The sequence below is a fragment of the Nicotiana tabacum genome, chromosome 22 (assembly GCF_000715075.1).
Source record: "Nicotiana tabacum cultivar K326 chromosome 22, ASM71507v2, whole genome shotgun sequence".
NCBI lineage: Eukaryota > Viridiplantae > Streptophyta > Magnoliopsida > Solanales > Solanaceae > Nicotiana > Nicotiana tabacum.
Genome location: NC_134101.1, coordinates 198634824 through 198650877, shown reverse-complemented (window position 1 = coordinate 198650877; position 16054 = coordinate 198634824). Strand labels below are relative to the sequence as shown.

Genomic DNA, 16054 nt, shown 5'->3' with positions numbered 1-16054 from the left:
CGCTTCCTTAGATCTAGTTGGTTTGTCAGACGCCGATTGGGTTGGTTACCCCTATTCATCCTTCTACTTCAAGTTTACACATCTTTCTCGGCTCAAGTTGTCTCATCTTCAAATGAAATAAAACATTGTTGCCAAGTCCAATGCAAGAATAGAGCACCTGTCGTTAGCCTCTCTAGCAACAGAACTCACTACAATTACTCATATCCTCTGCGACATTGCCAAAACCCCAAGTTCTATACACAAATAACTAATTGAGTGCTCTTCACCTTACTTCTGACAAAGTCAGAGTTGAATGAATGAAAGTAGTTCAAATTGTATTATGATAGTGTCCTCTTTATACAACAGATTAGAAATTGATGTAAGGATAAACTTTAATTGCACCAGGATCTTGAACATGATAACCTTACATGTAATCGTCATAGAAAACATACCTGAAGCGGAATCCATGATGTTGAAGCGGAAGCGTTAATTCAAAACTGGTTTCTCGCCCCTTGCCCTAACTTTATGTTACCGCCGCCTTTAGAGATGGAGGAGCGAATAAAAATACGGTAACCCTAATGGGTGAGGAGAGGACCAATTTATAGAGGTTCTCACTTAATCTGGTACGTCCATCAAGTAACCAATCGGACGGATGAAATTTGATAATTAATTAAATATTAATTATGGCCCTTAGACCTATTGGGCCACACATACATAGAAAAATAATTTACATTCTCCCACTTGGCCCAATAATCACATAATATTAATATTTAATATAGGAACATTAGTTGCGCATAAACAAATCCCTTCTATAATGTCCATCATAAATACCATAATACAATAAACTACTAAATGTGAGTTATGGCGGTTATATATAATTTGTCTACATACTCCCTTCCATATACTACAACATTAGCAACTCATCGTATCAGGTCCATAAGCTATAAAATATTATGGTCCACAATAATGTCTCATTTAGACTTATCCTGTAATATCTCAAAACAATAATGTGTACACCATTATGAGAAACAGGAAATCATTAATGTATATCAGAAACATATAAATGAGCTCAGAGTGTCAAAACATCATAAATACATCAGTCATAAATACAGCCAAGACCCATTCTATGTACATGTTCTTTAAATATCTTTGGCTGTAAACCTTTCGTTAATGGATCTGCAATCATGAGATCAGTTCTAATATGCTCAAGTGATACTCTTTGTTTCTGAACTTCCTCCTTGACGGTAAAGTACTTTAATTCCATATGTTTGGCACCTTTGGAGTACTTATCGTTCTTGGAGAAGAATACTACTGCAGAATTATCATAGTAAATTTTCAGCGGCTTGGTAATGGTGTCGACAACCCCAAGTCCTGAAATAAAGTTTCGCAGCCATAATGCATGAATTGTGGCCTCAAAACATGCCACAAATTCTGTTTTCATCGTGGATGTAGCAATGACAGACTGTTTGACACTCTTCCACGATATTGCTCCTTCAGCTAATTGGAACAAATAACCAAATGTGGATTTTCTAGTGTCAATACATCCAGCGAAATCTGAATCCGAGTATCCAACAACTTCCAAATGCTTGGATCTCATATACATGAGCATGTAATCCTTCGTTCCTTTCAGGTACCTCAAAACTTTCTTTGCAGCCTTCCAATGATCAATTCCTGGGTTACTCTGATATCTTCCTAGCATTCCGACCGCAAAACTAATATCCGGTCTTGTGCAAGTCTGAGCATACATCAGACTACCAACAATTGAAGAGTAAGGAATTGATTCCATTTCCTTTCGTTCTACATCATTCTTAGGGCATTGCATGAGACTAAATTTGTCCCCTTTTTGAATTGGAACAATTCCTGCTGAACAATTATTCATGTTGAATCTCTCTAGAATTTTTTCGATATAGCCTTTCTGAGACAATCCCAATAATCCTTGTGATCTATCACGGAATATTTCTATTCCTATCACATAGGATGCCTCACCCATATCTTTCATTTCAAAATTCCTAGAGAGAAAATCTTTAGTCTCACGCAATATGCCTAAATCATTAGCAGCAAGTAGAATATCATCAACATATAGGACTAAAATATAAACTTGCTCCCACTGATCTTTTGGTATATACACCGATCAACAGTATTTTCCACAAATCCAAAAGATGTTATGGTATCATTAAACTTTATATACCATTGTCGTGAGGCTTGTTTAAGTCCATATATTGACTTCTTCAGTTTACACACCATTTGTTCTTTTTCTTTAGTTTTGAAACCCTCTGGTTGGTCCATATAAACTTCTTCATCGAGGTCTCCATTAAGAAAGACATTTTTCACATCCATTTGGTGTAACTCTAAATCATAATGAGCCACCAAAGCCATAATAATTCTTATCGAGTCTTTCTTTGAGACTGGCGAAAAGGTCTCTTTATAATCAATGCCTCCTTTCTGAGTATAACCCTTGACAACAAGTCTGGCTTTGTATCTCTCAATATTGCCATTTGAATCGCGTTTGGTCTTAAGACCCATCTACACCCGATTCTCTTAGAACTTTCTGGCAATTCAACAAGATCCCAGACTTTATTGTATTCCATGGATTTTAACTCTTCCTTCATGGCATCAATCCATTTTCCAGACTCATTACTTTCTATGGCTTGTGAAAATGAAACCGGATCCTTATTAAGACCAATGTCAAAATCTGACTCCTGCAAATAAACCACGTAATCATCTGAAATAGCTGATTTTCTAACTCTTTGAGATTTTCTTAATGGCATTTCTTGTGGTTCATTTGTGTCAAATATTTGTGAGTTAGTTTCTTCATGAGGTATTTCATCCAATGTCGCTCGGTGTTGTCAAAGTGTTCTTCAACAACTGGAATAATATTTGGTATTTGTGTGGAAGTAGGCACATTTTTGGGTAATAGAATATTGACCTTTACCTCTTTAATTTCCACACTTTGCTTTTCAACACTCCCACTAACTTCACCATTCTCAATGAATCTTGCATTACCGGTTTCAACAATTCTCGAACTATGGTTTGGACAGTAAAACACATACCCTTTAGATTTCTCTGGGTAACCAATAAAGTAACCACTTACTGTTCGAGAATCTAATTTCTTTTCTTGTGGATTATAAACTCGAGCTTCTGCTGGGCAACCCCAAACATGCAGGTGCCTTAAACTAGGTTTCCTTCCTGTCCACAGTTCAAAAGGGGTCTTTGGAACTGCCTTACTAGGAACCCTGTTTAATAAATATGCAGCGGTTTTAAGAGCATACATCCATAATGATTTGGGTAATGAGGAATTATTTATCATGCTCTTAACCATATCCATAAGTGTTCGATTGCTCCTTTCTGCAACACCATTTTGTTGAGGTGTTCCTGGCATAGTATATTGTGCACATATGCCACGTTCCTCGAGGAACTTTGCGAATGGACCTGGACATTGTCCCGACTCATTATATTTTCCATAATATTCACCACCTCTATCTGACCTAATGATTTTCACCTTTTTATCTAATTGTCTTTCAACCTCATTAACAAACACCTTGAGAGCATCTGCTGCTTGAGATTTTTCTTTCACCAAATAGATGTATCCATAACGTGAAAAATCATCGATAAAAGTGATAAAATATTTCTCTACACCAAAAGATGGAACATCAAAGGGTCCACAAATATCGGTGTGTATAATTTCAAGAAGCTGGGTGCTTTTTGTGGCACCTTTCTTACTATGTTTGGTTTGCTTTCCCTTAATGCAATCCAAACACATAGTAAAATCAGTAAAATTTGGATTCGGAAGAATCTCATTTTTTACTAATCTTTCTAACCTCTCTTTGAATATATGACCCAAACGTCTATGCCACAAGTAAGCAGAACTTTCATCTAGTGAACTACGTTTAATTCCAACATTATGTTGAACAGTAAGAAGGGATTCAGAAAAATCAATATCGAGTTTCAATTTATATAAACCATCACTGAGAAAGCCAGAACTATAAAAAATAGCATTCTTGTATAAATTGAAACATCCATTTTCAAACTTTAAATCAAATCCAGAAACATCAAGTCTTGAAAGAGAAATCAAATTCCTAGAAACTGAAGGTACATAAAGAGTCTGTAATAGATCAAGGTGACGTCCAGTCTCCATGATCAAACGATAAGTCCCTATGCCTTCAATTGGAGCCCTCATACGATTTCCCATGAACAAGAAATCCTTATTTGGATTTGTAGTTTGGATCGTAAGGAATCCCTGCAACGTAGTAGATACATGAGCAGTTGCACCAAAATCAAGCCACCAAGTATTATTAGGAACTTCTACTAAATTTGATTCGAAACATACAAAAGCACTAATTGTACCTTTCTTTTCGAACCAAGCTTTACGTTTCAGGCAATCTTTCTGATAGTGTTCTTCCTTGTTACAGAAACGACACGTATCTGCCTTATGTTCCTTGTTAGCATCCTGTTGAGCTTTAGCAGGTGCTTTCTTCTTCTTGAACTTGTTGGCCTTCACTTTAAGTCCTTTACCAGCTCCTTGAACCATGAGGTTAATTGAATGATTCCCTTGTTTCTTAAGTCTTGACTCCTCCTGAGTAAGCATACTGGACAATTCACTAACATTCCACTTATCCTTAATAGTGTTATAGTTAATTTGAAAAGGTCCATACTTAGGAGGTAACAAGTTCAGAATAAACTGAACTAAGAATGAATCATCCACTTTCATCCCCAAGGTCTGAAGTCTTGCTGCAATGTTAGTCATCTCGATGATATGATTTTGCATACTACGCGACCCATCAAACTTCATGGTCGTGAGTTCAGCCATTAGTGTACTAGCAAGAGACTTATCTGCAGAACGAAAACGTTCTTCCACAAACTTCAGGTATTCCCTCGCACTTTCTGTTTGTGGAATAGTATTCTTAATGTTGTTGGCAATATTCATTCGCATAAACATAAGGCTTAGCCTGTTAGAGCGTTTCCATGCTTTATGGAAAGACTTCTCATCCGCACTTCTCGAATCAGTAATGGCAACGGGCTTATCATTCAACAGAGCCAAGTCAAGATCCATCACACCTAAGTGGAACTGGACTTGTTCCCGCCATTCAGAGAAGTTCAATCCATTGAACACAGTAACAGACGAAGCAAGCGAATGAAAAGGAATAGTTGCAAAATAGATAATACATGCTCACAAATCAATATGGATTCAACAAAACAGTTAAAGCATATCGCAATTCTCCTTTGGGTAGATACTACGACACACTATCATAATTTAAATGTCATTTAGTCTTAATAGGTATTTAAATATTTTTAACCAAATATATATGTCATCTTTGGACAGACAATATATATTTGACTAAGAATATTAATTTACCTCATCATATTCACTATTCATAGAATAATTGATGCACCTTTGGGTAAATCCTTAAGTTCTAGCAATAGTGAAAATTAATTTAACCACTATTTTTAAATTATAGGCATTTCATTAATTTCATGGATAAACTATAATTTTATGTATGCAAATTTCTAAACATACTAGTTTGGTCACCTTGGTGACTACCAAACTATATAAACATAAATGCATACATAAAATACCAGAAAATTTTATGCATGTGAATACTTTAAACAATCTAGTTTGATCACTTTGGTAATTAACAAACTATATAACTTTAAATACATCCATAAATAATCAATGACCCTGATTTTAAAATAGTAGCCTAAAGAAACAAACATAATTTCATGACCACAATTATAAAACAGGGACATAATGGGATAACTTAGTAACAACACAATTCCTATACGGCACTGCAAGGTGACCGCCACTGAATTATTCTCACTGAATTATTCTTCAAGGTATAGCAGTTCTATGCACAGTATGTCCTTTTCCAACAACAAGGTCCTTTTAATTTGGTTGTCTAGCCAGATATAAAGTATATCAAAAGTTGTAGCAGCAACAACTACTGAGAAATTCCACATTACCCATAGAAACATGACGCTGATGAGCTTAAGCCCAAAAACCATCTTGTAATATATTATTAGAACAAATTTCTTATTGAAAATTTTGATCGGTAACTTTATAACTTTAACAACAAAGCTTCTTTTATTTTACTTAATAATTTAATGATGGACATCATGAACCAAATTGATTAAAGATAGTAACAGTCATAAGCGTTTCCTACCAACAATTACTTTTAACAGTATTCTGTTGATTTCAAAAGGAACACGAAATCCAAAAATAGACACATAATTCATACATGAGCACACGTTATACATATATGTGTTTAACAATTATTCTTTCACGAAGATTATTGGTCCAAGTAATCCAGGCTCGTGATACCACATGTGAGCATAAACTTTAATTGCACCAGGATCTTGAACATGATAATCTTACATGTAATCGTCATAGAAAACATACCTGAAGCGGAATCCATGATGTTGAAGCGGAAGCGTTAATTCAAAACTGGTTTCTCGCCCCTTGCCCTAACTTTATGTTACCGCCGCCTTTAGAGATGAAGGAGAGAATAAAAATACGGTAACCCTAATGGGTGGGGAGAGGACCAATTTATAGAGGTTCTCACTTAATCTGGTACGTCCATCAAGTAACCAATCGGACGGATGAGATTTGATAATTAATTAAATATTAATTATGGGCCTTAGACCTATTGGGTCACACATACATAGGAAAATAATTTACAATTGAATCCCAGAATTATAGGTAATGTAAAGGAAAGATATTAAATTACAGAGATACATTCCTAATCCTAGACGATTACATCAATAAAATAAAATTAGATCTTTGCAGAATGAAATAAAATAAAATTTGAAATCAAGCGGAAGATATTGTTCATATATGAAATTAAGCTGCTGAAATTGTTCCTTTAGTCCCCCTCAAGTTAGGGGAGGTGTCAACGACTCCTAATTTGATTAGATTGGGTTGAAATGATGAACTGGGTAGTGGCTTATTTGAGATGTATTTAGACTGAGAAAAGATCAAACCATATGCATTTGGAAGGACTTCAACACCTATGAAATAATGCAGTAGCCCAAGATCCTTGAGAGAAAAGCGTTTAGATAAGGCATTCTTGAAATTATTGATGGTTGTCACATTATTTCCTGTCACTACGATATCATTAACATAAACAAGAAGATATAGTTGTATACCCATTGAGTGAAATATAAACAAAGAAGTATTTGAGTGAGATTTTCATAAAACCAAGCGAGATAAGAAAGTCCTTGAATTCATTGTACCATGATGTGGGGCTTATTTGAACCCATAAATGGCCTTTTGAAGGCGACATATATGATTTGGATAGTCTAAATATCCAAAACCTTTTAGTTGTTTCATATAAACATCTTCTTCAAGATGAACTTGAAGGAAATTCATTGTTGACATCTAGGTAATGAAGGACCAACAAAAGATCTATTACTTGTCTACGGTGTTGTGCTTTTCATCAGGAGGTATGAGCTCTCATGTTTTGTTTTTAAGAAAAGCATCAAACTTCTACCTAAATTCTTAATTTCTACCATGAAAATGCATAGATTAAAATCTGCTAACCTATGAAGTTGGGATGAAAAAACTCTTCAAAATCACCTCTAGGCCGAGCTCAAACTTGAAATGGTGAGAAAAATGACTTAATACCCGACTTTGGGACCTTTTAATCAGTGGGCGTCAGGACTTACTCGCGTTCACGAAGAACAACAGCCTGAGTGGCCTTCGCGTTCTCTATGGCTTGTCCCCCTGGCCTTCGCATTCACGAGCCTGGGGTCGCGTTCGTGTTGAGCAACAGACCAACTCCCCAGGTCCCTCCCTAACACTACGTGTTCGCGAAAGAAGTGTCGCGTTCGCGAAGGTTAAACACCCCACTACTTCGCGTTCGCGATGAGTAATTTCCTCCCCAGCCCAGATTACCCTTCGCGATCGCGAAGCACGTTGCACCAGACACCAGAAACTTAGCTGAAGTTGCAATCTCTAAGTCCAGAAATGACCCATAGCCTATCCAATACTCACCCGAGCCCCTCGTGCTCCAAATCAAACATTCACACAAGTGTAAGAACATCATACTAACTCGCTCACATGATCAGAACACCAAAATATTACCTAGTACTATGGATCAGACATCAAAATGCATGAAATTTTCAAAGAAACTCAAGAACTTTCAAATTCACAACCGAGCTTCCGAATCATATCAAATCAACTCCGTTTTGCACCAAAATTTGTGGAGAAGTCTTAAATAGTAAAATGAACCTATACCAAGTTCCGAAATTGAAATCCGAACCCGATAGCCATAAAGTCAACCTACGGTCAAACTTCGCAGTTCCTTATACTTTCAAATTACCAGTTTTCAACAAATAACGTCAAAACAAGTTAGGGACTTTCGAATTCAATTTCGGGCATATGCTCAAGTCCAAAATCACGATACGGACCCACCGAGACCGTCAAAATACTGATTCGGGTCCGTTTATACAAAATATTGACCGTAGTCAACTCAAATCATCTTAAAGGCTAAAATTCATATTTTCTTCAGTTTTTCACATAAGATTTTTCCAGAATAATATGCGGATTGTGCACACAAATCGAGAAATGCTAACGGAGCTAATTGAGGTCATGAAATACGAAATAAAGGCTAGAACTCAAAATGACCTATCAGGTCATCACAATATCATCTTGTCACGCAAATAAGTGTAGCTATTAAACCAAGTGTTGCCACGTTGATTTAGTACTTGAAGCAAAAATATTTGTTTAGCTATAATATTTTATTTTAAATAAGTTATTGTGCCTAAAAGGTAATATTGCTATGCTAAGTTTTAGCTCGTAGTTAAAAATAATATTAGCTACGAAATTTTGTTATAGCAATAACTTCGTGGCTATATCATCTAACTATTGACACAAGTTTTTGATAACTTGAAGCAATACGTACTAGCCACGATTTTTAAAATCAATAACTAAGATTTCGTAGTTATATATGCATAATGTTGTGTCTTATGTCCGAAGGTTTTTTTTTTGGTTTTTTTTCATTCTATGGGTATACGTATTAACCCATGTCATTGCATCACATTTCGTCTCACTACTTTTACCTGATTTATTAAACACCCAATTGACTAGCTAGCATATGAAGCAAACATGGAATTTCTCATTGCCCTACACAATGGACTTCACCATGTGCTCTGCAAAGGTAGTTAACCAGAAAGCAACTTGAAACAACAACCTCTATGACCAAAAAGGAATCTTTCTCCTCCCATAAGAGAGCTCTAAATTAGTTGATACGAACAAAATATTTGATATTCTCCTATATATAGAGAAACATCTTGCAGCTCTTAATCTGAAAGAATTCACTTAAAATTCAAGAGAAAGAGTAATATTCCCATTAATTAATGGAAGCCAAAGTAGGAGCATCTGAAGACCGTTTTGAACCATCGTACGAGTGGCTACGTGAACAAAGACATGATGTTCTCTTAGTTCATCTCCCAGCTGGTAAGGAATGCTCCCTTTAATCCTTTTTAATTGTCATGTTTGTTTCTTACACGCCCCTTAATAATATATTAATTTACAGGATAATTTGATTAAATTATTATTTGATACTACTCTTTCATTCACCACATTAATCACTCTATACATTTATTAGAGTAAGAACACAAGGTGGAAAAAATAATTAGTTCTATCTTGATTTGTTAGAGTATTATGGATCAATTACTTTCAGTAACCATGACTAAAAAGGACGGAAGGAGTAATAGAATTTTCACATTCTACATTACGAGAAAAGGCATTATATAGAAGGTAATCCAGGTTTCAACAATGAAATACTACGTACGGCAAAAACATTTATCAACATTCAATATTCTCAATGTAAAATGGTGTACATAAGTCATTCATAAAGTGCATATTTCTCTTATTAATGTATTCACTTAAGTTACTCCATCCATCCCAATTTACGTAACATTGTTCAAATTTCGAGAGTTAAATTTCTTAATTTTAACCGTTAATTTGGGCAAAAAGTTTTTTTATTTTTTTAAAATAAAATTTATATATTTGAAAACTACATAAAAATTACTATAAGTCACAATAATTAACAATTTAAAAGACATGAAAATACTATAATCAAAGCATAATTTATTTGACTCTCGAAATCTGAACGGTGCCACATAAATTGGAATAGAGAGTACTATATTTGATAATCTAGCCAACTCATTGTTTGATTCACTTCTCGATTTATACTTATAAATTATGTTTGCTTTTTTTCTTTTGTACAAAATGTGAAAGTCTGAAATTTCTGTGTCACTTTAATCAACCTAAAAAGTTGAATAATGATAAACTGGGACTTTTATGCTATTTGTTTATTCTTTTCTTTGCATGGAAGAATTCAAAGATAAAGAAGGGTTGAAGGTACAAATCAGCAGTTTTGGAGGCTTGAAGGTTTCTGGAGATCGACGAGTGAATAAAAAAAGATTGAGATTTTTCAGGGAATTTCCAGTATGGAAGGACTATGAAACTGACGAAATCCAGGCAGAGTTTGAGAAAGGTGTTCTTAAGATTACATTGCCAAAGAAAATTACTAAACCACCCCCAGCTGATGAGGAAAAAGGATCAACTAAAGCATCAAAGAATTCAAGATTGAACAAGTTCACAAAGGTGGTTTTCGGTGTTGCAGCTGCGGTTGTTGTGGCTGCAGGCCTCACTGGTTTTGCTTATTATACTTTTACGTTTACAGTAATTGAAGATTGAGTAAAAGCAATTATGTAACTTCACCCGCATTGGAGTCCGACTATATCCGAATAAGCGCCGCATTTCCTATTCGGGAGAAAGCGCTCACTACTAAGAATTTTTCCATACCCAGGTGGGAAACCAAAAAAAAAACTTTACATATATGTAAAGTCAGGCCTCTTTATAATAGCATCACTATAACAATTATTTACTATAAAAGTCAAGTTTTTTTGGAACCAATTTTCATGCTACGTAATAATATATGTTATTTATAACAACACTTTGCTATAACAATCAAAAAACTCTAGAACAAACGAGATTGTTATAAAGAGGTTTGATTGTATTGTTATTATTTTACATCCCTCTCACCTAGCATATTTTGTAATAAACACTACCAAATCCATGTTCAAGGTCCACTAAACCTATCGATGTCAGAATAACCTGCAGGAAGGGCAAACAATACCACAGGGTGTGAAAAAGAATCGGAAGGTTGTAAAGGCAAGGATTACAATTAGCATGTAAGCCAGTATCACTTGATTTTCTTCACATCGCAGACTTCTGACACTACTTTTTTCTTTTTCTTTTTTTATAAAATTTCCCAAAGGGAAGTTGTATTCACGAGTATAGGAACAAGAAGGGGGTTTGGCCTTACCTTATAAGTTACTACAACATAAGGACAATATCTTTGTCCTTCAAAAAAGGGATGGCCAAAAACAGAGACTTATTTCCATCCCTATAATCTAATAAGACTGACTTACAAAAAAAATAGCCTTGTCATATCTTAGCTTTAAACTTGATATCTGGAATTTGTCCAAAATGAAATGGCCCTTTGCTGCTCGTAGTAGTTCTTGGAAAGAGTATGTCACGATCCAAAATCAATTAAAAGTCGTGATAGCGTCGGACACCATGGTCAGGTAAGCCAACAATAAATAATAAATTTGGCTCTTATTTTAGCATTTTGAAATCATAAATGTTTCTTTCAATTAAATAATAAGAAATAAATTTCAAAGTAAATAATAATATTTTTTAAAAATTCCAATATTGAACAACCCATACTTATTATAATACCCCGTAAATTTGAATCGGTTGTGGATGCATTAAATGAGTATCAACGTGATGATAATCAATTTGTTATGATAATAAGTGTACAAGGCATATCATAAGTGATTTAGGGTCCAAGTGTTGGGAATAAACCCCGGAAAAATAATATTCACGGTATTAGTGATAAACGGGGAACACTAAGTTATGGTTAAATCAGCAAGAATAGAAATGCAGCAATAATGACACCAAGATTTTACATGGAAACTCTTCTGAATAAGGGAAAAAACCACGGCCAAGAAGAGCAACTGATATCACTATAGCGAGGAATTTTACACTGTGTAGTAACGAGTACAAATACTCCTAAGACCACTACACCCTCAAAAGAAAAAATACTCTTTTGCTTTTTCCACCTCACTATAATATCTCTCACACTCTATTTTTCTTCACGGACTATTTTCTTATAGTCTATGGAATACCTTGCTCTCTCTCTTTTCTCTCTTTTTTTGGTGTCTTACAAATGGCTCAGAAGCTCTCTATTTATAGAGATTTTATATCCCTACAGATGTCATCAGTGACATCAAAAGAAAGGAGGAGATATTCAAATTCTTCAATTTGAGCAATTCAACAAAAACGGTGGCTACCAAAAATGACTTAGAAGTCTTTATCACGTCTATTTTCTTTCTTCTTCATTTATGGGGATGGACCCCACACCAAGGAGAGACCTAAGTCTTAGCCAAGTCGAAAAATTACATGATAGACTAAAATTCTAAATGAGTGCGCCACAAGACCATACTTTCGACGAGCATATCTACAAATATATGGGGTGCATGTTGACATTTTTACAGATCACAAGAGCCTCCAGTACATCTTCAAGCAAAGAGAATTGAATCTACGTCAGAGGAGGTGGCTTGAATTACTTAAAGATTATGATGTTGATATCCTCTACATCAGGGGAAGGCCAATATTGTAGTCGATGCTCTCAGTCGGCGTTTTATGGGAAGCTTAGCTCATGTTGAGACAGACCAGCGAACTATGATGAAAGAAGTTCACCGCTTAGCAAGTATATGAGTTCGACTTTTTGACTCCGAAGATGGTGGCATTGTTCTTCAGACAGGGGTGAATCCTCCTTAGTAGCCGAAGTGAAGAAAAAGTAATTCAGTGATCCCTACTTATTGCAGCTGAAGTAGGGAATTCACAAACACAAGACTACAACCTTTGAACACACTACAACAAGTATAAGCTACGTCGATATTTAATTAGTGACCTTTATAATAAATGTCGGAAAAAAGATAATTTATTGACATTTCTTAGAAAATGTTACAAAAATACTGACATTTAACTAAAAATGACAAAAATATTGTGATATTTGATTTAAATGTCACATAATTAGTAATAAAATGACATTTAATTAGTGACATTTATAATAAATATCAACAAATTACTACTTTTTCTTTTTTGGTAAAAGAAAATTACTACTTACTAATTTCAAAAAGAGAAAAATATTTTTTGCAAAACTTCCCCCCAAATTTTCCCTCTGAAAATCTCCCCAGAAAAAACCCTACTCCCAGCGACATCCCTCAGAAGTCATAACAATAACATTCAAGTTCATTTTCCCTCCCCAATTTCTCTATCTCATCCAAATCCCTCCACCCCAACCGTGAACCTCAAGCACCTTCGGGAATAGCAGTATGAATGTATCCTAGAGTACTGTCTTCTTACTTAATCTCTCTTTCCATCTCTTTGTGTACTGATATTGACACATTGGAAATTACCATTTTTCTTTCTTTCTTGGTTATATTCGAATTGTTCCCTCTTTCTGGGGTGTATTTTGATTTCATGGAGGAATTAAATCATGTTTAGAAGTATTTTAAGTTTATAATTTCGAAGCATAATCTATGTTGTGATTTTATTGTGTGAGTATAATATTGTGGTTATTTGATATGGATCTGCAAAATAGAAGTCGTGGGGTGTTATTGTACAATATAGTTATGTGGATATCACTTTCACAGATTATGCCCTACGAATGTTTGACAAAATTCTTGAGAGAACATTTTAAATTTTTTGACCTTCTGTATTGCTTATTCATTTCCGAATATGAACTAAATTGATGAGGTTTCCTGAATTCTTATCTGATCGATTCAATGATGTGCAGACCACCAACAAAGGTTTCCTCTAATCTCAAGGTTGCACAACTCATATGTTGCTCTATTCAAAAGGAAAGCTAACAATGTTTATTGTCTGTTGTTGCCTTCCACACCTCCATTGTGAGTATCACTGCGCTTTATCTGTGAGAAATTTTAAGCTTAGTAACTTGTTCAATGAGAAGAATATGTTTCCTTCAATATTATTGGGAATCAAGAAGTCATACTTCTTCTCTGTTCTTTGTGGCCTGTATATGTGTGTGTCTGTTTGAGTTTGTATCTCATTTTCTTTTTCCTTTTTCTCTTTCTATTTTATTTTTTGACTAAATATATTCACTACTAAACAATATTTTTGGATCAAGTAAATTTTAATTTTGTGTTTGATAAAACATTAAGTTAACGTATTAGATTTTCATCTTTCTTTATAATAAGTCATTGTCCAGATTGTCTAATTATAGGGCGTTATTACTTTGATAATTGTTTCTATCCTTATGGTAATTGTGCAATCATCAGCTGAACATGTATACAATTTACTAGGTTGAAATGTACTGATAGCTATGCTGGTTGGTTAGCTGAAAAATAAGGTTGCACACATGTGATTGGCCCGTGTTCGTGTGATATGGAGTCACAGTGAGAAGGTCTAGTGTGTGGCATCTTATGGTAAGGTCCTTATAGATTTGACAGCAAATTCTTTCTTTCTTAAAGTTATTTTTTCTACTCATAAGGATTTTTTATTAGTTGATGGAAGATAACTCCTGAAATAGTTCAGTTGATTGCTCTACTGCATAAAGATGATGCTATTGGTAAAAGAAATTGCACTATATAACTTCATATTTTTAAATCATTCTTGCATGTAGATTATGATATCTTCTTTTAACTTTCAACTACTTGCTAATTTATAACCCATTTTATAAAAATATAGATTGACAACCTCAAACAACCTTCTTGTCTCAATTTAAGGAAAATAGCAGAATTGGAGAGGAATCTGCTAAAGGGAAGTAGCAGAAAAAGTGGAATTGGAGGGGAAGTTGCTAAAGGGAAGCAACAGAAAGAGTGGAAGAAAGATTTGTGGAAGTGAAGAAATCTTTTGTTGCTGAACTAGTTGCATTTTACATGAATCCAGACTAATAGTTTGATCCAAGCATTATTCAATTATAAAGACGTACAATTATGCACAATTTCATTCTTGGAATTAGTTATAGAGATCTTCTATATACAAATAGTTTATTTCGGTTCACATTCTCTATGCTGAATTACATTTGTAACTATATATTGATACTTGATGGTTATGATGTCTATATTTCTAGTAAATATCCTTTCAATAGTAAGTGCAAACGTCGATGAATAATTTTGACATTAACAAAATGTATTGCATAAGTGTCACTAAACTAAAAAATTTCCGACACTTCTAAATGTCGTAAATAAAATAAATTAGAAACCAATATTTTTTTACCGACATTATGTGAAATGTCACAAATTATATTGTGACATTTTCATAAAAGTCAATAAATAAATGTCGTAAATCTTTTACCGACATTAGTAAAAATGTCGGAAAATTCCCGACATTGAAATTTACGACATTTGAATTAAGTGTAAAATAAATGTCGGTAAGTGACTTTGTGACATTTATACGACTTAATACAACATTTATAAAATGTCGTCGTAGCTCATATTTCTTGTAGTGACAAGGGGGAAATGATGGTACATTGAGGTACAAAGGCAAACTATGCGTTCCAGACGTAGATGGGCTCAGAGAGCGGATTATGTCAGAAGCCTACGATTCCGGTATTCTATTCACCCAGGTTTCACAAAGATGTATCATGATCTTAAGGAGATTTATTGGTGAAACGATATGAAAAAAAACATAGTAGATTTTGTGGCTAAGTGTCCAAACTGTTAGCAGGTGAAAGTCGAACACCAGAGGCCTGGTAGTTTAACTCAGAGTATAGAAATTCCCGTTTGGAAATGGGAGATGATAAACATGGACTTCATAACAGGTCTACCTCGCTCATTTCGGAACCATGATTCGATTTGGGTGATTGTAGACCGACTTACCAAGTCAGCTCACTTCTTGCCAGTGAAGACTACGGATTCGGCTGAGGATTATGCCAAGATGTATATCCAAGAAATTGTCCGATTGCATGGGACTCCTTTGTCTATCATCTCAGATCGTGGTGCTCAGTTCACAATGAACTTCTGAAAATCCTTTCAGAAG

General features: G+C 34.8%; 1 protein-coding gene and 1 long non-coding RNA gene across 2 annotated transcripts; both read left to right on the top strand.

The window, feature by feature from the left end:
• The first annotated feature begins 9192 nt into the window (after positions 1-9192).
• Positions 9193-11648, top strand: LOC107788369 (16.9 kDa class I heat shock protein 1-like). The gene is made up of 2 exons (XM_016610045.2): positions 9193-9430; positions 10314-11648. Exons 1-2 carry the CDS (start codon positions 9331-9333, stop codon positions 10676-10678), a joined length of 465 nt encoding a protein of 154 aa, XP_016465531.1. The 5' UTR covers positions 9193-9330; the 3' UTR covers positions 10679-11648.
• A 1557-nt stretch (positions 11649-13205) lies between these two features.
• Positions 13206-15122, top strand: LOC107788370 (uncharacterized). The gene is made up of 4 exons (XR_001648601.2): positions 13206-13402; positions 13851-13962; positions 14377-14499; positions 14800-15122. It is a non-coding gene; the product is annotated as an uncharacterized LOC107788370 (long non-coding RNA).
• Positions 15123-16054: the final 932 nt, after the last annotated feature.

What these genes read in the sequence shown, in the direction of transcription:
- LOC107788369 (XM_016610045.2), top strand. Translation starts at nt 9,331, where the DNA reads ATGGAAGCCAAAGTAGGAGCATCTGAAGACCGTTTTGAACCATCGTAC. An exon ending in CTTAGTTCATCTCCCAGCTG is followed by an intron (nt 9,431 to 10,313) that starts GTAAGGAATGCT and finishes TTTGCATGGAAG; the next exon opens with AATTCAAAGATAAAGAAGGG.